Below are 16,097 nucleotides of genomic sequence, written 5' to 3' on the forward strand. Positions count from 1 at the left end.
TGAACACTGCCCTCCTTGTCTCCCTTAGCACACTGCTGCTGGTGATGAAGGTGGAGGACAGTCCCTGGTTTCTCCTGGGAGCTGCTTGGAGGATTTCAGAGCGACTCCTTTCATCGAATGCAACGGCGCACGCGGAACCTGTCACTACTTTGCAAACAAATACAGCTTCTGGCTCACCACCATCGACCAGCCCTTCCAGAGCAAGCCCTCGGGAGACACACTCAAGGCAGGACTCATCCGAAGCCATATCAGCAGATGTCAAGTCTGTATGAAAAACTTATAAAAGTCTCTCACAGTATAAGGAACAGCCTTATCACGTAGTTCTGATACTGAGGAGCCTTCTGAGGTGGTTAGACAATTGAATAAATCATGTTGGTGCTTTTTTTAACTTATTACCTCAAAAGCTGAATTGAAATTAATTTTTAAATGTCTGTAAAAGCAAGTTAAGTATAACACAAATTAAATCTAACAGATCTAGTGGTGTGTTCTCCCACTATGCAGAATATATACACATTTTTTGCTAGTCTAATATTACATCGTTTGCCAGATGACAGAAATACTCGCAGCTTTGAAACACCAAAAAAATTTCAATAATAAAAGGTTTCCTTGGTCAGATACCCACCGCATTTACCTGAAGAGAATATACGTATCTTTCTATTTACTGTATTTGTCACAACAGTAAACGCTAACAGCTGCAGTTCCATAAATTAACACAGGATGATCTAAGTCCTAAATTGTTGCAAAATACTGAAAATGCACTGTGGTCCAAAATGCTCATGTCCAGCACTGAAACCTAATTTACATTTTAGTATTTTCTGCTTGAGCATTTCAAACACACCCAACACTCTCTTCTTTTTTTTTTTTTTTTTCCCCAAGCCTCACCATGCTTTAGCACTTAAACACTGCCCAATAACAAATCCCAAAAACAGTAACCACAAAATGCAACTCTTTCAATTTGGTTAGAAGTCTACATGAAGATTAGCATTTTATTTTACAAGCTTGATGGTGTTTTTCCTAGACATACCCCAAGCCAAACGATCCCTTGCTCCACCATGCTGTGGACATTTCATCTGTGTCCCACCACCCACACAGCAGCAGCAGTTGGTTTGGGCATTGTACCTTTTCCCTTCCAAAATTAAGCCACTCATCACAAAGAGGCTTTAGCCACATCGTGTTGGAGCAGCACACAGGGTAGGGTTTGCAGGAGTGCTGGATGCCACCTGACCCTCAAACACAGAACTTGCAGCCCTGCCAGCTGCTCTCTGAATGTGTCCTGTCCTGGCAGCTGGGGACGAATAGCAATGGCATGGCCACCATCCCAATCTGCACAGAGTCATCCTTGCAAAAGCAAAGGAGAGTGTAGCAAGGCATTTATTTGGCATCATCCCTTCCTGTAGAAAAGGTTGATAATTGCCAAAATGGCTAATTATTTCCTTCTGTAGAAAGAACCAATTTAGCCTGAAGTTGTCTGTCAGGGCTGCAAGAGAGGAGGGAAAAAGGATCAACTACAAATTTCATGTTCACATAATCTGATTAATATTTATAGCAATGACAGTGATTTTTCAGTAACTCACCTCACTCCTGCTTCAGGTGCTTCTTGGCTTTTATTATTACATTCCAACCTCACTGTATCATAAATAAACCCTTTCTTTTTCTACATCTCTATTTGTTGGTGATTTCTATTTTGTAAACTGTGTTTTTTGATACAATGCATATGGACTACTCTGTTGAAATACTTTGTTTGCACTAAGGAATTAGAAAAGCACCCCCCGCAAACTCCTCCCACTGAAACTCAAACTCTTCAACTAGAGAACACTTGTTTGTTTCACTGCACTTAAAAAGATCTAAGAGGGAAGCTGTCTCTAAAATCACTTATTTAAGAAGAACAAGTAAAATAGTACTGTTTAATCTGTTGTTAGAATAATGAAAGCAAATAAACTGTGGCATTGCAGATTAAAACAACCATTATTCATGCTCTACAATGTTCAGGAAATCAACATTTACCAGACTTGACAAGAGTTACCTCCACAAACCATTATATATATATATATATATATATATAAATTAAGTTAAAGGTCCAGAATCATAGAATGGGTTAAACTGGAAGGGACCATAAAAATAATTTTGTTTCAAGCCCCCTGCCATGGACAGGGAGATCTTTCACTACACCATGTTGTTCACAGTGACATCCAGACTGACCTTAAACACTTCCAGGGATGGGACACCCACAACTTCTCAGGGCGACAAGTTCCAGTGTATCACCACCTTCCCAGAAAAGATTTTTTTCTTAATATCTAATCTAAACCTACTCTCAATTTGAAACCATTCCCTCTTGTCCTGGCACTACATGCCCTTGTAAAAAGTCCCCTGCCATCTTTCCAGTAGGCTGCCTTCAGGCACTTACCTAGCACACTGTCTGACCTAGATTAGCTTCTCATATAATTAGATATAGCCATAAACAGAGAAATTACCTGAGCTTTAAATGAGCTCTCTGACCCTGCATTAGCTCTGAAAGGCAGCCCCTGAACAAACTTATCACACTATTATTTATTTCAGCTAAATAAAACTCAGTACTGAAAGCACTGCAGTCAACGTGAGCTAAATCTATTCCATATTTGCCAATTCTGTTAAACATGGCAGTAACAAATAACAGGAACACACAACTTGTCCTCTTCCACATATTGCTAGACAGCAGTGCTTGTGGGATGATCATAAAAGCAATACTTGTGGGGTGATCATACAAATATCCCTTGTGAGTTGCACAGCATGCATCTCTGACAATGCAGCACATTCAGTGTTTTAAGAGAACTCAAGTGAAGGTTAAACAAATCTATAAAAACTGATTACGTCAACAACAGCAGCAAACTATTTGGATTTTCATGGCTAATATATTGCCTAATCTTCCTACAAAGCTCACTGCTCTTGCACATAAAACTTCAGCACATGGTTCTTCCACCAGCAGTTGCTTAGCCTCTTCATTTTCTCTGATTCAATAAGCTGATCTTAACAGGTTTGTCCAGAGTGGTCCCAGCACAGCGTCAAGTGGAACACATCAGCATAGTGCAGGGAAAAGACAAACCAGCCATAAAACCCACAGGGTGCTAAGCAGGCTTGAGCTCCTGTAGTTTGTGTGTGTACCCACAGCTGTGTTTCTCCAGAGCCTGCGCAATCGCGGCTCAGAGAAGCACAGGGAGCTCGTGCACACAGACACGTGGAACACAACACAGAGGATTTCACCTGGTGGAACACAACACACAGAGGATTTCACCTGGTGAAACACAACACAGAGAATTTCACCTGGTGAAACACAACACACAAGGATTTCACCTGGTGAGCTCATCCAGAGCGCTGCATGGAAGGGCACTGACTTGTCAAACTGTCTCTTAGCTGCAAATTTACCTCTTCTCCTATGAAGGGCTGACAGTTTGAGTTGTTCAGCTGAAAAAGACTCTGGGGAGATCTTATACCAGCCTCAAAGTACCCAAAGGAGACTCAACAAGACCTGTAGTGTACAGGGCAAGGTGTAGCAGTTCTGAACTGAAAGAAGGTTGGTTTAGATTGGACAGAAGGAGGACATTTGTTTTACTGTGAGGGTGGTGAGACACTGGAGTAGGTTGCACAGAAAAACTGTGGTGGTCCCATCCACAAGAGTGTTCAAGGCCAGGCTAGATGGGGCTTTGAGCAACCTGCTTGAGTGGCTAGCAGATGTCCCTGCCCATGACTAGATGATTCTTGAAGATCCCTTCCAACCCAAACCATTCCACAGTTATGGTTGTAGAACCCACTTTCAAGAAGCTAAAATACCTTTCTACAGGAAAAACTCAGCTACAGCAAAATAAAACCATCCTTTTACTGAACTAGAGTGCTCCAGCCTAGGATGTAAAAAAATAATCACAAATGTTTTGCCTTGGTTTGACCACATCTTCTACTTCAAAGCATGGTGTATGCTTCCTACACTTACCTGTTTGAAAACATGCTGAAGTATAACATGCTGCTGAGCCTGGAGAAGATAAATGAGATCATGCTCCCTCATCGGTGTATTAACACTACTATAAGTGAAGATATAAGTGAAGTCAACATAGTGATGTGAGTTGACCCCAATTATTCCTTCAGAGCATATTGGCCAAATGAGCAGAGTCTGTTCACACCCTGTATGACTCTGCTTGTCCATGGCTGCCAGAAATAGAAAATTAACAAACAGCAAGCAGTAAACATGGCCTTGGCACAGGAGGTGTGAGATTGTTGCCAGAGGAGAGGCTGAGGGGTCACTGCCAATATGCCAAGAGCACCCAAGTGCAGGCAGCAGCTGCCCCTGTGGCCACATGGGGACCAGTGGCACCCCCAGGCACGGCCACCCGCTGAGGGGCAGTGGGGACATGGCCCTGCAGTTGTCCTGCACACAGCAGTTGAACCCTACTGAACAAGGGAAAGAAGCAACATCACAGCACCCCATGACTCACTAGAGCAGAAGAAATAGGCAGGAGTGCTTCCCACCACGATGTGGGCAAGGATGCAGCTAAGAATCTCAGAAGCTTTGCCAGCCCTATAGGCGCTGGCACAGGAGGTTCTTTTGTGACTTACTTAAAGCATTGTTGGGGTTGTCAAGGGCCCATGGCAACTTCCATTTTGCACCATAAGTGCCTGTGAGGGGCAGAGAGCAGGATGGATCCTTCCCAAGCACTCTGGCACAGATCGTCCCCCATGGTCAGCCTGGCTCAGCCATCACCTCAGGCACTGGCTGGCCTGTAGGTCACATTCACCCAGCATGGCCAAAAATAGCACCTCTTTTTTTTCACTATATGATCACTTCACATAATCCAGACATAAGGGGGAGAGGGGCAGGGGGAATAAATGCTTGTCAAATGAATTCCCTCTCCCTGGCATGGCAGAAAGAGTCCTTGGTCCATTTCAACCACCTCCACTAGTCCTGGCAGGGAGGATTTCCCTTTGCTTCAGCAGCATCACCACAACAGACCCAGCTCCAGACAACTGACCTCTCTTCAACAGCTCCCATGTATTACACAACTGCTTCCCAGGTTTTGTCGTGTAATCCCATGAGCTCACAAAGGCTGGTACAGTGTCAACCCATCATAACCCAGAAATTTCTCAAGGAACAATAGCCAGCAACACCAAAAAAACAAGAACAACATACCAGACAAGTGTAGCCTTAAGGGCAAGAGTGCAGCACACAAGACTGGTTCCTGTGTCATCTCATTTGTGAAAACACCCAAGCTGAAGCTTTCAGAAAGACTGTAAGAATTACTTAAGATCTCATATGAATCAAATGCTGGTGGAACTGAACTGCAAATATTTAACACCTTAAGAAATGTTGGATGTTAAATTTACAAATATTGTTCCTATTCTGTGCCTTCTAGATGTACATCTCCCAGGCATCTCCCAAAATGCCTGACCCTGCAATCAGCGTGTGTTGCAGGTTCAGCTGTCAACAGATGCAGGAAAGCCAGGGCTGGACTTCTCACAGGTGTGTCTGCAGAACCCTTTGGTCACAAACAAAACAGAGTGTAGCCTGTTTGTCTCTTCCCAGTCCTGAGGGAAAACTACATACTGACCCTGGAATTTTGTTAAGGGCTAGAAGGTTTCTAATTATACACATTTTAAAACAGCACAGCTCAGGTGCTGTTTAGTCTCTGACAGACTGGTAGGTGTCTGCAAGCCACTGGCAAACCCAGATTACAACCCTTAGTAGGGCCTGTAGCAATAGGAAAAGGGTTAATGATTTTAAACCACAAAAGGGCAGGTGCAGACTAGATACAAGGAAGACATTTTGACAATGAGGTTGGTAAAACACTGCAACAGGTGTTGCACCTGTAGATGCCCCATCTGTGGAAATATTCAAGTTTTGACTGGACAGAGTAACCTGATCAAATTGAAGACCTACCTGCTCAATGCATGGGGAAGTGGACTAGATGACATTTAAAGGTCCCTTCCAACCCAAACCTATGATTATATTATTTAATGCTGAGTGGTTTCTCTCTCAAGCCATTCTTCCCCACTACATGTGTACTATGAATTAACTTGAAAGCAGAAAATAAAGCTACAGCTCTGCAGCAATTCGCTCAATAGGATATACTTCCAAAAAAAAAAAAGTGCTTTAAATATATTTAGGAAAAAAATTATTATTTATTTAGGAATTTTCTCCCTATGTATGGAACAACTGTGATTTGGGTGGGACAGAGAGAGGCAATGACAAAGCGTAAGAACCACCAACCCTTAGTTTTAGAAAATTGTGCTAGAGGCACCCAAAGGAAGATGGAGACTGAAAATATGCGGGCTGCATCCTTGGGGTTGAGTGGTTGGCTGCTTTTTTGGGAGAAATGGCGGGGGGGATAGGTTTTGTGTCTCAAGGTGTGTTTAAAAACTAGAAGTTCTTCACTCTGCCTCAGTTCAGTGTGAGCACATAGGTCACTACGTGCACTCTTTGTAGCTGAGAGGGTTGGGAAACTCCAGGAGCTGTATTAAGTGTTAGCCACACCTTTTTACTGCAGTCAGGAGGGAAACCTGTGCCTCATTATTGCTCCTTCATGGGCCTTTTACTCCACAAAAGACAGTTTCTTCCCTTCCTCCTGCATTAGCCTGTTTCACATCAGAAAACACCAGTCTTCACTTCCCTCCAGGTAGAGGTAATTACTACTCCAGGTAGTAATGTCATGCATAGCTGATAAAAATCAAAGCTGCAGCTCTGCCTGAGAACAACTAAGGAGTGAGAAAGCAGACAGAACACATACTGAACACAGTGATACCCCTAAAGGCACCAAAAAAAGGTTTTTACAAAAATACAAGCAAAATAAGGTTGATTTCTTCCCCAAAACCCACCTATATTAAAAATAATTACAAGGGGGAAATGGAAGGAAAGAAAAAAACTTCCTCCTGCAATTTGCAATAAGAAGAGCAAGAGCTGAGATACTGCTTGTTAACACATGAAAGCCCACTATGGAAGAAGAATTCTCATTAATAAAGTCTCCAAATGAACAGTACATATCGACAGTGATTTTAATAGTTCAGCTTCTGAATCATATGCTGTCGTGTCTGACATAAAAAGATTGCATTTGACTTATTAGCTACAAATATAAATATACCTGGATTTTCTTTTTTTCCTTAAGAATAAAAAAGTACTGTGTGTTCAGTCTTCCAAAGTTAGAATTGTAAGGGAAAAGAAGATCATCATATGAAAGTTTTCAAGAGTACACAAACAGATCATTTACATGCAACATGAAATGGCAAGTCACTAAAAATCAGAATGTTTCAAATCTGTCCAAAGGATTGTCACTACCCATTCTAATAACACACCACTTGTCTTCAGAGCCCATGGAAACTGGCAAGTCTTACTCTATAATTTCACTTGCATTCCCATTTTTTATACACAGAGCTTCCCAGAAGCCTTTAATGGTCAGAAGATTTATTTGTTTCTCTCTCTCTCTCTTTTTTTTTTTTTGCATACACCATTTTAGTCCATTTATTCCTTGACTTTTCCTTTCTGGTCAACTGCAAGCAGTTCTTATTCCTCATTTTGCTGGAGTGAAAAATCCCTCCCCTTTTCTATGTCACATAGATGGTTCAGGCACAACAACCTGACTTTGTCCTTTTGGCTGGCTTGTAGTCCGTGATGTCTACGGTTTGTGGTGGCCCCTCAGCTTTCTGCCGTACGATTATTGGGACTACCATGTCAAACACAGTTTCAAACAGGTAGTCCACCTTGTATCCTGTCTTTGCACTGGTCTCAAAACACATTTTCTCAGCTGCTGGAACATCCTTCTCATCTAGCATTTTGTATTTCAGTATCTTTTTATAGAGTGCAATTGCATCCTCCGCACGGACTTGTTTCCGCACCTTTGAGCCACAGCTGGCACCAGACTTTTCAGGTCTATTTTCATCCGGTGGTGAAGTACAGTCATCACTGAGGTCAACTTTATTTCCAACAATAGCAAAAATGCAGTCAGCACTTGCACTGTCTGTCAGAGCCAAGAATCTTTCTTCCAGCTCCGTCAGGCTTTGGAGGCTGTTCACGTCGTACGTGAGGATCACAGCGGCCGCTCCTCTGCAGTACATAGACCCGAGGCCATGGAACTGCTCCCGTCCTGGCAAAGGTTTAAACACAGCAAATGTTAGCGTGCTGGAAAACACATTATTAACCAAGTAAGAGAGTTTAAGGAATTTTAAACCAATTTCACAAGTCTGGATGAAGCAGTGAAATAAAAATGCGTTATTTGTAGAACTTTCAGGTTTTTCCTTCTGTTTTTCCATAAGAGAGCAACAGTATCACAGAACAGCTCTGCTCATTGTTTGCTCAGTCTCAGAGAAGGGAATCTGTAGAGACAGTGAACAAGGAAGCTCATGCAGCATTCATACTTGCAGAGAGAAAAAAAAAACTGGCTTTTTTATTAAATTGCACGCTAGTTGATTTAGGTCACATTAACTACTACCCACAGATGGCCCATCCATCTACCTCACCATTTACAAACAAAAAAATTCTACCGTTTCAATTCTGCTAGAATTTATTACTCCTATAAATCCAGCATGCATTTTCAAGTACATGTAGCTCAGAAATCTGTATCAAAATCAGTAATCCACTTCTTCCTAAGTTTTGAAGGATTTTGTAAGCCATATAGTCTGATGCTACAAGGCAACAGATCTCAGGTACCTTGGCTTTACAGGAAAAGTGTCTTGTGGTATCCAGCCTGTAGTGATATGCATCTCCCTCCATCAGTTTTCACAATTTTTTAGAGTATTAAACACACAATATACAGAAAATCCTAATACATTCTAAGAGAAATTAATATTATAAGTTGCTCTGGCCATTGCTCAATAACCAACAGTTAAAATATTTCTTTCTCCATTCAGGGACTATCTTCCAGCACCTCCAAGTAAGCCTTGATGGTGTCCTTCAACTTCATTTGCTGGAAGACAAAATTGACTCTTCTTTAAAGCCTGGGAAGCAAATAATGTTCTTCAGTAGTTGCAACAGGATTAAGAGAAATTAGGCAGAAGACAAACTGTGCTTTCCTTCCTATTGAGACCTGCTACCTTCCCCAAATACTTGCTACCTGTAGAATATGATGTATGTTTTACTATCCAAGAAAAAGATAAATACATGAGATTTCAACCAGACATCAGAGTCAGCCTTGGGTCACTACATAAGTGTGAATGAACAGAGAAAAAAAAATATAAAAATGAGCCAACTACACACTTACGAATATTTTAAAATCAACATCATTTTCTAACTCTTTTCATACAACCCCTTTGCACAGAGCCTTCATTGACAGAAAATCTGGAAGAGATCTGGTTACATTCATCTTCTGCACAAAGCTACTGACCACCATGAGCTATTTCATCATCATCAATGATTCATCATTAAATCCTTGTAAATGACTGTGGAACAGGAAAGGCAGAAGAAATTAATGCTGACAAATGCAGCCCAGCACACATTGGGAAAATGTGTTCGTCTGCATGTGAACATGCACTCTGTGAAAGGAACTCGGGATCTACCTCCAGTGGGGAACAGAACAGTGACTGCAGTGAGGCCTTCAACAAACATCAGAACTGTACTCCACAGCTGCCAGAAGAGAGACAGTGCTCATCATTATCAGTAAAACAGATCTGGGAAACCTCAAGCTAGAACATGAAATTCAAATCTCATTGCACTTTTAACAGAGTGAAACTCTGGCAACTACCAGAGAGAGAGGTTTGGAAAGGTGCAGAGCTCACTACAAAGAGGAGTAAAAGGAAGCTGGTGAGAATGCTCAGAAGTATGTGAAACATTTGCATGAGGAAAAATTCTGAGATCTTTCCGGCTGGTGAATGATTGGAAAAAAGGGTAGAAACAGATGTCTCTAAATTCAGGCATAATGCTGAGAAAAAATAAATAGTTATTCCTCAGTTACTTTCTCGTCACACAGAAAATGAGGATTTCACATCAAAAGCATGCGTGTAATTTAAATACTTTCCCACAAAGTGAAAAATTGGTAATAGTAGTTATATAACATTGCAGAGGTCAAAAGTTCACTGAACAGCATTCAGAAAATCATTAGGCAAAGTTTATGGAAAATTGCTTCAGTGTAATTTTGTATAACCTCTGATTTGCTTTCCCTCAGCAAAATAAATTATTTAACTCATGATCTGGGAGGAAAAAAAGAGGTTTAAAAAAAAATAGCTACACCCTTGTTTAGGTATGTTGAGTAAGGGCAAGGGAGATTGGGATGCAGGGGATGGAGGAGGTCAGTCCTTTTATGCTTTTTTTCCCCGACCTCAAGTTAAAGTTGTACTTCCAGTTGCACTGTAACTGAGTCTTTAAATGTCCCCAAGTTTTCAATAAAAGTTTGCACCATGACCGATTTTGTTCTCACCCGAACCTTGATTATACTGTGGTCTGGAAACCACAATGGAACATGTATCTCCCCTTGTTCTCCCACTTCAAATGCCTAAGCCATAAAATGCAGCCCCCAGAATTGTTTGCTACAGCAACCAAGCAGCAGAACAATACTATTACTTGTTTTATGGCATTTATATGCTAATCTAATCTTGCACAGCATAATATAAACCATGACACTTTTACATGGCAACTACCAACTGACTACTTCTATAACTAATACATTGTTGAAAGGGGGAGAGAAACAGTAAGAATTTACCTTGCATAAGGGATTAATTATGTCAAAGGAGTTATGGATAGTCCCCTCTGCTCACCCTCACAGCACAATCAACATGAAGAAAAAACAGCACAATGTACTTTTGTAGCAGTTTCCTTGTACAGACCACTTCTGACACTTACAGGCTGGAACAATTCTACATATGGAAAAAAAACCCCAAAACTTCACTAAGTATTTAAACTGTCCTCAAGGTGTCAGGCAAAATAGTACCAGACATTAGAATGAAAAACTTACTGCATGAGAACAGCCATCCCCATTTTATAGCCAGTTATTTTTTCCTCTGGACCCATCTGATCCCACTCTAACCACATATATTTTTATACCATTAGTTAAAGTAAGAGGTAAGCCCTGAATCCAACAATTAAACAATTTTGCCTTTTCAAAAAAACAAATGTAACAGAGAAGAGTGGAAGAACTATCAAATAATCTGCATTCAAAGGAATTGCAAGAACCACCAAATCAACCACAAAGGCACAACATCAGGGAAAATTCTGAAAACCGAGCAACCAACAACTAATTTTCATTTCCTTTTCATCTTTATATTTTACCATGTTTAGAGCAGTTAACAACCCTGCAGCTGTATCTGCAGCACCATCAGCTTTCCAGAAGGTCTTTCAAGTATATGAAGACCTGTTGGAGACTCCAGCCACTCAAGAGGCAGCACAACCAACAAGCATTTTCTAAGTCCTATGATGGTTGTCACAAATCAAAGAGTTTTGAGCCAAATGGACCTCAGTACCATGAAGTTCGTAAGGAACTTAACAGAGAAAGAAAGGAAAAGCAGACCTTGCAAGAGGCTGGCTTGACAAATAAGCAAGGCTAGATCTAAAGTGTACTAAGACTTGAACTTAAGGCCTCCTACTGTACTCTGACCTCTCAGCTGGAAGTCAGCAGCCCCTGTGAATGCTTTCTTTGGATGGGACCACAGCCCATCCAAGCATCCCAATACCTTCCTGTGGGATTCACTGACAACAACAGCACCTCAGTGTTGCTCTTGGAGCTCTCTGCCTGACCATGGCCCCTTGAGGGTGGTATCCAAAGTAGCCATGAAGTAGCTGTGTATGTTTATGAGAGCAGAAGCCAGATCTGAATGCTCCTTATCTACCACCTCTTCAAAGGCTTTCACCACAACTTCCGAAGTGGCACAACTTCTACCAGAAGAAGAAGTTTTAAATCTCTCAGTGTTGAGCATGTACAAGAATGCAAAACAGGCTGTTACTTTCAGTCTGGAAGGAATAAAACATGACTATTAAACAGCTAAAAAGGTCTTCAGTAAAGTACTGAAAAAAGTACTGTTTCTACTCTGATATCATAGTCTAAGTGGCAGCATAACTGAGTTCCTAAGGTAAATATGTAGTGGGGAAATGTACACAAAGGTGGGCTACAGAGGCACACCACCATTGCGTTAAAATTGCACAAGATTGCACAGTTGTCCAGGAAGTGCTCAGTCTATAAACCAGGGACCTTCCAAGGATTTTCACAGCACTGTAATCTGACCAGTAGAGAGGAATTAACAGAAACACAAGGTATGAGCTTGTGAAAGACAAAGCTTTTGTCTTTCAGATTCTCTTTCTGCTTTATACGAGTCTGAACTTGAGTGTACACAGAGAGGGATAGGAACTGTACCCTAGGGAGATAGCTAGAAGAGGAAAGAAAAGAGAAAGTATGACACCCATGACACAGCACAGAAATCAGCATTAGAAAGAAATGAGCTTTGAGGATTCAGCTGCAGTAGATGAAGGTTCAAAGGGTGACCCTTATGCTCTTGAGTTACCTCAGCAGGAACATCCTCACGATCACAAGAGCAGACAAAGATCCTTTTTGAAAAGGGAACAACATTTCTTTCTGTTCACAGACAAGGCAGTAAAGTTGTGACCCTTTAAAGGACATCAGGGGAAACAATTTTGCCAGAAACTGAGATTTCTATTTGTGCACATATACCAAGATACATAATGACTACCAAAGAACAAACAGTAAAGGTCCCTAAAGGTTTCAGGAAAATTCTCCTGCCCACATATGAGTCAGGCTGTCAAGTTTTGAGAGTGATGAAGTCAGGGTTCTTCATTACCTTGTTCAAGGTTGGTATTTATTTCTCGTAGGTGGCTTTATCATATTTCCCTTGAAGTCAGGAGCTTTGTTAAGAACTGGACTACATCTGTGGTTACTTGGGGATAAAAATAAAGCTCTCCATCCCAAAGGATTAACAAGGATTACATAAATAGAAATTTGTGGACACATGAGTTGCAAAGGACTGGAGAGTCCAATTTCTACATGTCCAGGAGCTGTCAGAATATAATGATTTCCTGATCTGCCAGAAAAATGCCAACATATGGTTTTTCTTCAAGACAAAATTCCCCATGGAATGATAGTCTCTGAGACAGAGAGAAACTAAATAATTAAACTAACAATCCAAATAAAAAACTCCAACACAATACCCCACCTCTCCCCAGAAAAAAACAACCACCAGCCACAAAAACAATTACAGTTGAGTAACGATAAAATTAATTTCAGCTCCACCTTCACCCAGTATTATACATTCACAAAGCTGCATTACAGAAGACACTTGCATATGCTGAAGCTTCAGCATGCAACAGATGCCTAGCTCTGCTAAAAAACAAGATGACGTTTATTTTGTTTATACTCATTACTTAGATATGAATCAACATTCACGGCATGAACTGTGCCCTATTTTAGCAGCTTCTATTTAAGTTATTAAAATTATATGTGTATGCCTTGGCCAAAGCAGAATATAACATAAACACAGGGGAGTAGTGATCTTAATACCCAAAGGGTTTTACTTGCATGTTTCAAAGCAGAAAGAGCTACATATGGAAGAAGAAAATAACAACCACATGGGTTAAGTGAACAATGAACAAAGGAAAATTCTTTCATAAAGCTTTCCAAAGAGAAAACATCAAAAACAGTCAAGAAATTGGGATCAAAGCAATACATGATTGAGACATGCTTACTCCACTTCTAAACACAATTTATTCTGAATTGTTAATTCAAGAATCTTTATCTCGTAATAGAAGACTTAAATTTGTGAAAGAAATCATCTCTTCCCTCAAGTCTATGCAGTTTTTACTTAATGAGCAAATACTTTGGATTCTGAAGGAGTCTGAAATTGCCAAGACCCTGCAAACATCCCCACTCTACAAACATGAATTATTCTAGTCTTCTAAACCTCCTTCTGCAAAACAGCAGCTCAGTGTGAGAAAACAGCCCCCACACAAACCAGAAGCATTCACTTCTCACTTAAGGAAGATGAGAAATCATTATCAAACTGAGCCCTGTCCTCCAGTCAGCTTTAAATATTGTACTAGAAATACCACACTTCCACTAACAAATGTGCCCCTTGGACACAAAATCAATGACTAGAAAGACTAGAACTTGCACACTGCACAATCGTTTTCTATTAATTACTTAAACATCCTTAGGTCTGACCTTAGAAAATGGAGGTTATTTTAAAACACTTAAACAGAAACAATTAACACAACTTCAAGTCTTCATAACCTTTTTATTTTCACTCTGATTTAAAACACAAAAACATGTAAGAGCACCCATCATGCTGCACATGATTCCTTCTTCCTACCACTATATATACACACACACTGAGGCCTTATCACAGAGGTTATTCAAAAGCTTAGATCCAAAACTAAGAGCCAAGCCTGACAGCATTTAGGTATTTATACTGCTGCTTTTAGATAGATAAAGGAAATGTACTGCATGAGCTGCTTCTCCTCCCCTGGAGGCTGGTGGTCAGGAAGGCAAATATACTCTGGACATTAGCTCCAAGTGCTACAAATCTCTTCCCATAAAAAGATCATAATATCCCAATGGAGGCAAGTCCCAGATTGAGAGGAGCCAATGATGTATTTGAGCTGAGTGCCACAGATGAGAAAGCTTTCTGAACTGCAAGCAGTGAAGCAGAAGATGCTTTCTAATACATTTAACTCCATGACATTTGAATAAAAGGCAGATCTCGAGACTGCAGTGCACTGTTATACAGGAGGCATTTAACATTATTTTCCTGATCTGGAAGTGGCATTACATTATGTCAATATAACCTAGTCCCCACTGAATTCACATTCAGAAATTTTATACAATCTACTGGCAGGCTATAGAATAGAATTCTATCCAATATTAAAAATTCAGTTTAATAGATCTAATTTTTGCCTGGATAACTGGATGAAGTTACTCAAGAAAATCCAACTAGTCATCTAACTGGAAGCAGAGAAAGTTTTGATAAAACAGGAAATGCCTTGGCACTATAATCCAAAATTTATGAGCTATGGTTCCACAGTATAACTTTTATCCTGAAAGATTAAGCTGTACCTTTTACATAAATAAAAATATTAAAGGGAGATTTTTTTTAGAAGACTACTAAACTACCATCAGTGATCCAATAGTCTCTGGGATAAAACACACCCAAAAATATATGTAAACTCTGTTACTAGGGAATCTAAATTATGACAGAAATAAAAATCTAGGAAAAATACAGAGAGATAAGTAAGTGAGGGGATGTGAGAAAGGGCTAATTCAAACCATGACAATGTGTTAAAGAATTAACCCTTTCTCACATCCCTTCACTTAATTACACATTTTTTAAAAGAGCGTAACTCTTTTCTCTTTGGAAACAAACTTATGCAGGAATGCTTAACAGATATTAATATATTCTCCATGGAATAAGAGGAAAATCTACAACAGGTTTCAGGAAAGGCTGGATGAAATTAATAGCATTACTAAGCATCAAGGCCTTTTACTAGGGATTCTGCCTCTAATACACTATGCAAGGGAAAAAATAAAACTCATCCTTTATTTCCATTCCTTTACATAACCAACATCTTTTTGGGCATCTAAATTAGCTATTAAGATTCTGCCAAGAGGAGACAAACTACCCCCTAGAAGGCTAGTCTACACCAGCATCCACCATGTGCATTAAGAAATGCAGCTCACTCTTCCTCTGCTTTATCTAAGAGTATCAAAAGCGCAAATTGTGTTGCTACACAAATAAAAAAAACTACTACAATCAGTAGTATGGGAAAGGAATTAATTCAGAATAATTTTAAACAAAAAGAATCACTAGAATGCATCTGTAATAAAGAAAAAGGGGGTGATTACTTACTGGATATGGAAATTCCACTACACTTGATACACAAGAACAGTATTACCTTTAATGAAAAAAGCCTTATGCAGATTTATTTTGGCCTACTTCTTTCCTCTCCCCTGAATTATAACAACTAAACTAAAGTAATGAAAAAAGCCTTATGCAGATTTATTTTGGCCTACTTCTTTCCTCTCCCCTTGAATTATAACAACTAAACTAACTACTGTGCCATAAATAAGATTTGAAGGACATGTTTCAGCAAGGACCAACAAACAACAAATATATAGAAGATTTTGCACTAAAACTCTACCCACTTCAGCTACTTTCTT

The 16,097-nt window shown here is 40.1% G+C and overlaps 2 protein-coding genes across 3 annotated transcripts in view; one reads left to right on the forward strand and one right to left on the reverse strand.

The window, feature by feature from the left end:
- COL4A2 (collagen type IV alpha 2 chain) overlaps positions 1 to 1,665 on the forward strand; it is a 141,010-nt gene extending 139,345 nt beyond the window's left edge. Inside the window, exon 48 of one of the 2 annotated variants that reach the window (XM_039714218.1) lies at positions 29 to 388. In XM_039714218.1, the coding sequence (XP_039570152.1) occupies positions 29 to 283 (255 nt within the window). In that variant the 3' untranslated portion in view covers positions 284 to 388. Of the gene's footprint in view, positions 1 to 28 lie in introns of both variants that reach the window. The other variant, XM_039714217.1, reaches the window with a different exon arrangement.
- Positions 1,666 to 6,986: 5,321 nt separating this feature from the next.
- The window catches only part of RAB20 (RAB20, member RAS oncogene family), a 28,595-nt gene continuing 19,484 nt past the window's right edge, over positions 6,987 to 16,097 (reverse strand). Inside the window, exon 2 of the mRNA XM_039714381.1 lies at positions 6,987 to 8,096. Coding sequence (XP_039570315.1) covers positions 7,576 to 8,096 — 521 coding nt within the window. The 3' untranslated portion in view covers positions 6,987 to 7,575. The remainder of the gene's footprint in view (positions 8,097 to 16,097) is intronic.

The sequence above is a fragment of the Passer montanus genome, unplaced genomic scaffold, assembly GCF_014805655.1.
Source record: "Passer montanus isolate IOZ18808 unplaced genomic scaffold, ASM1480565v1 scaffold3, whole genome shotgun sequence".
In the NCBI taxonomy this organism is placed as follows: Eukaryota; Metazoa; Chordata; class Aves; order Passeriformes; family Passeridae; genus Passer; species Passer montanus.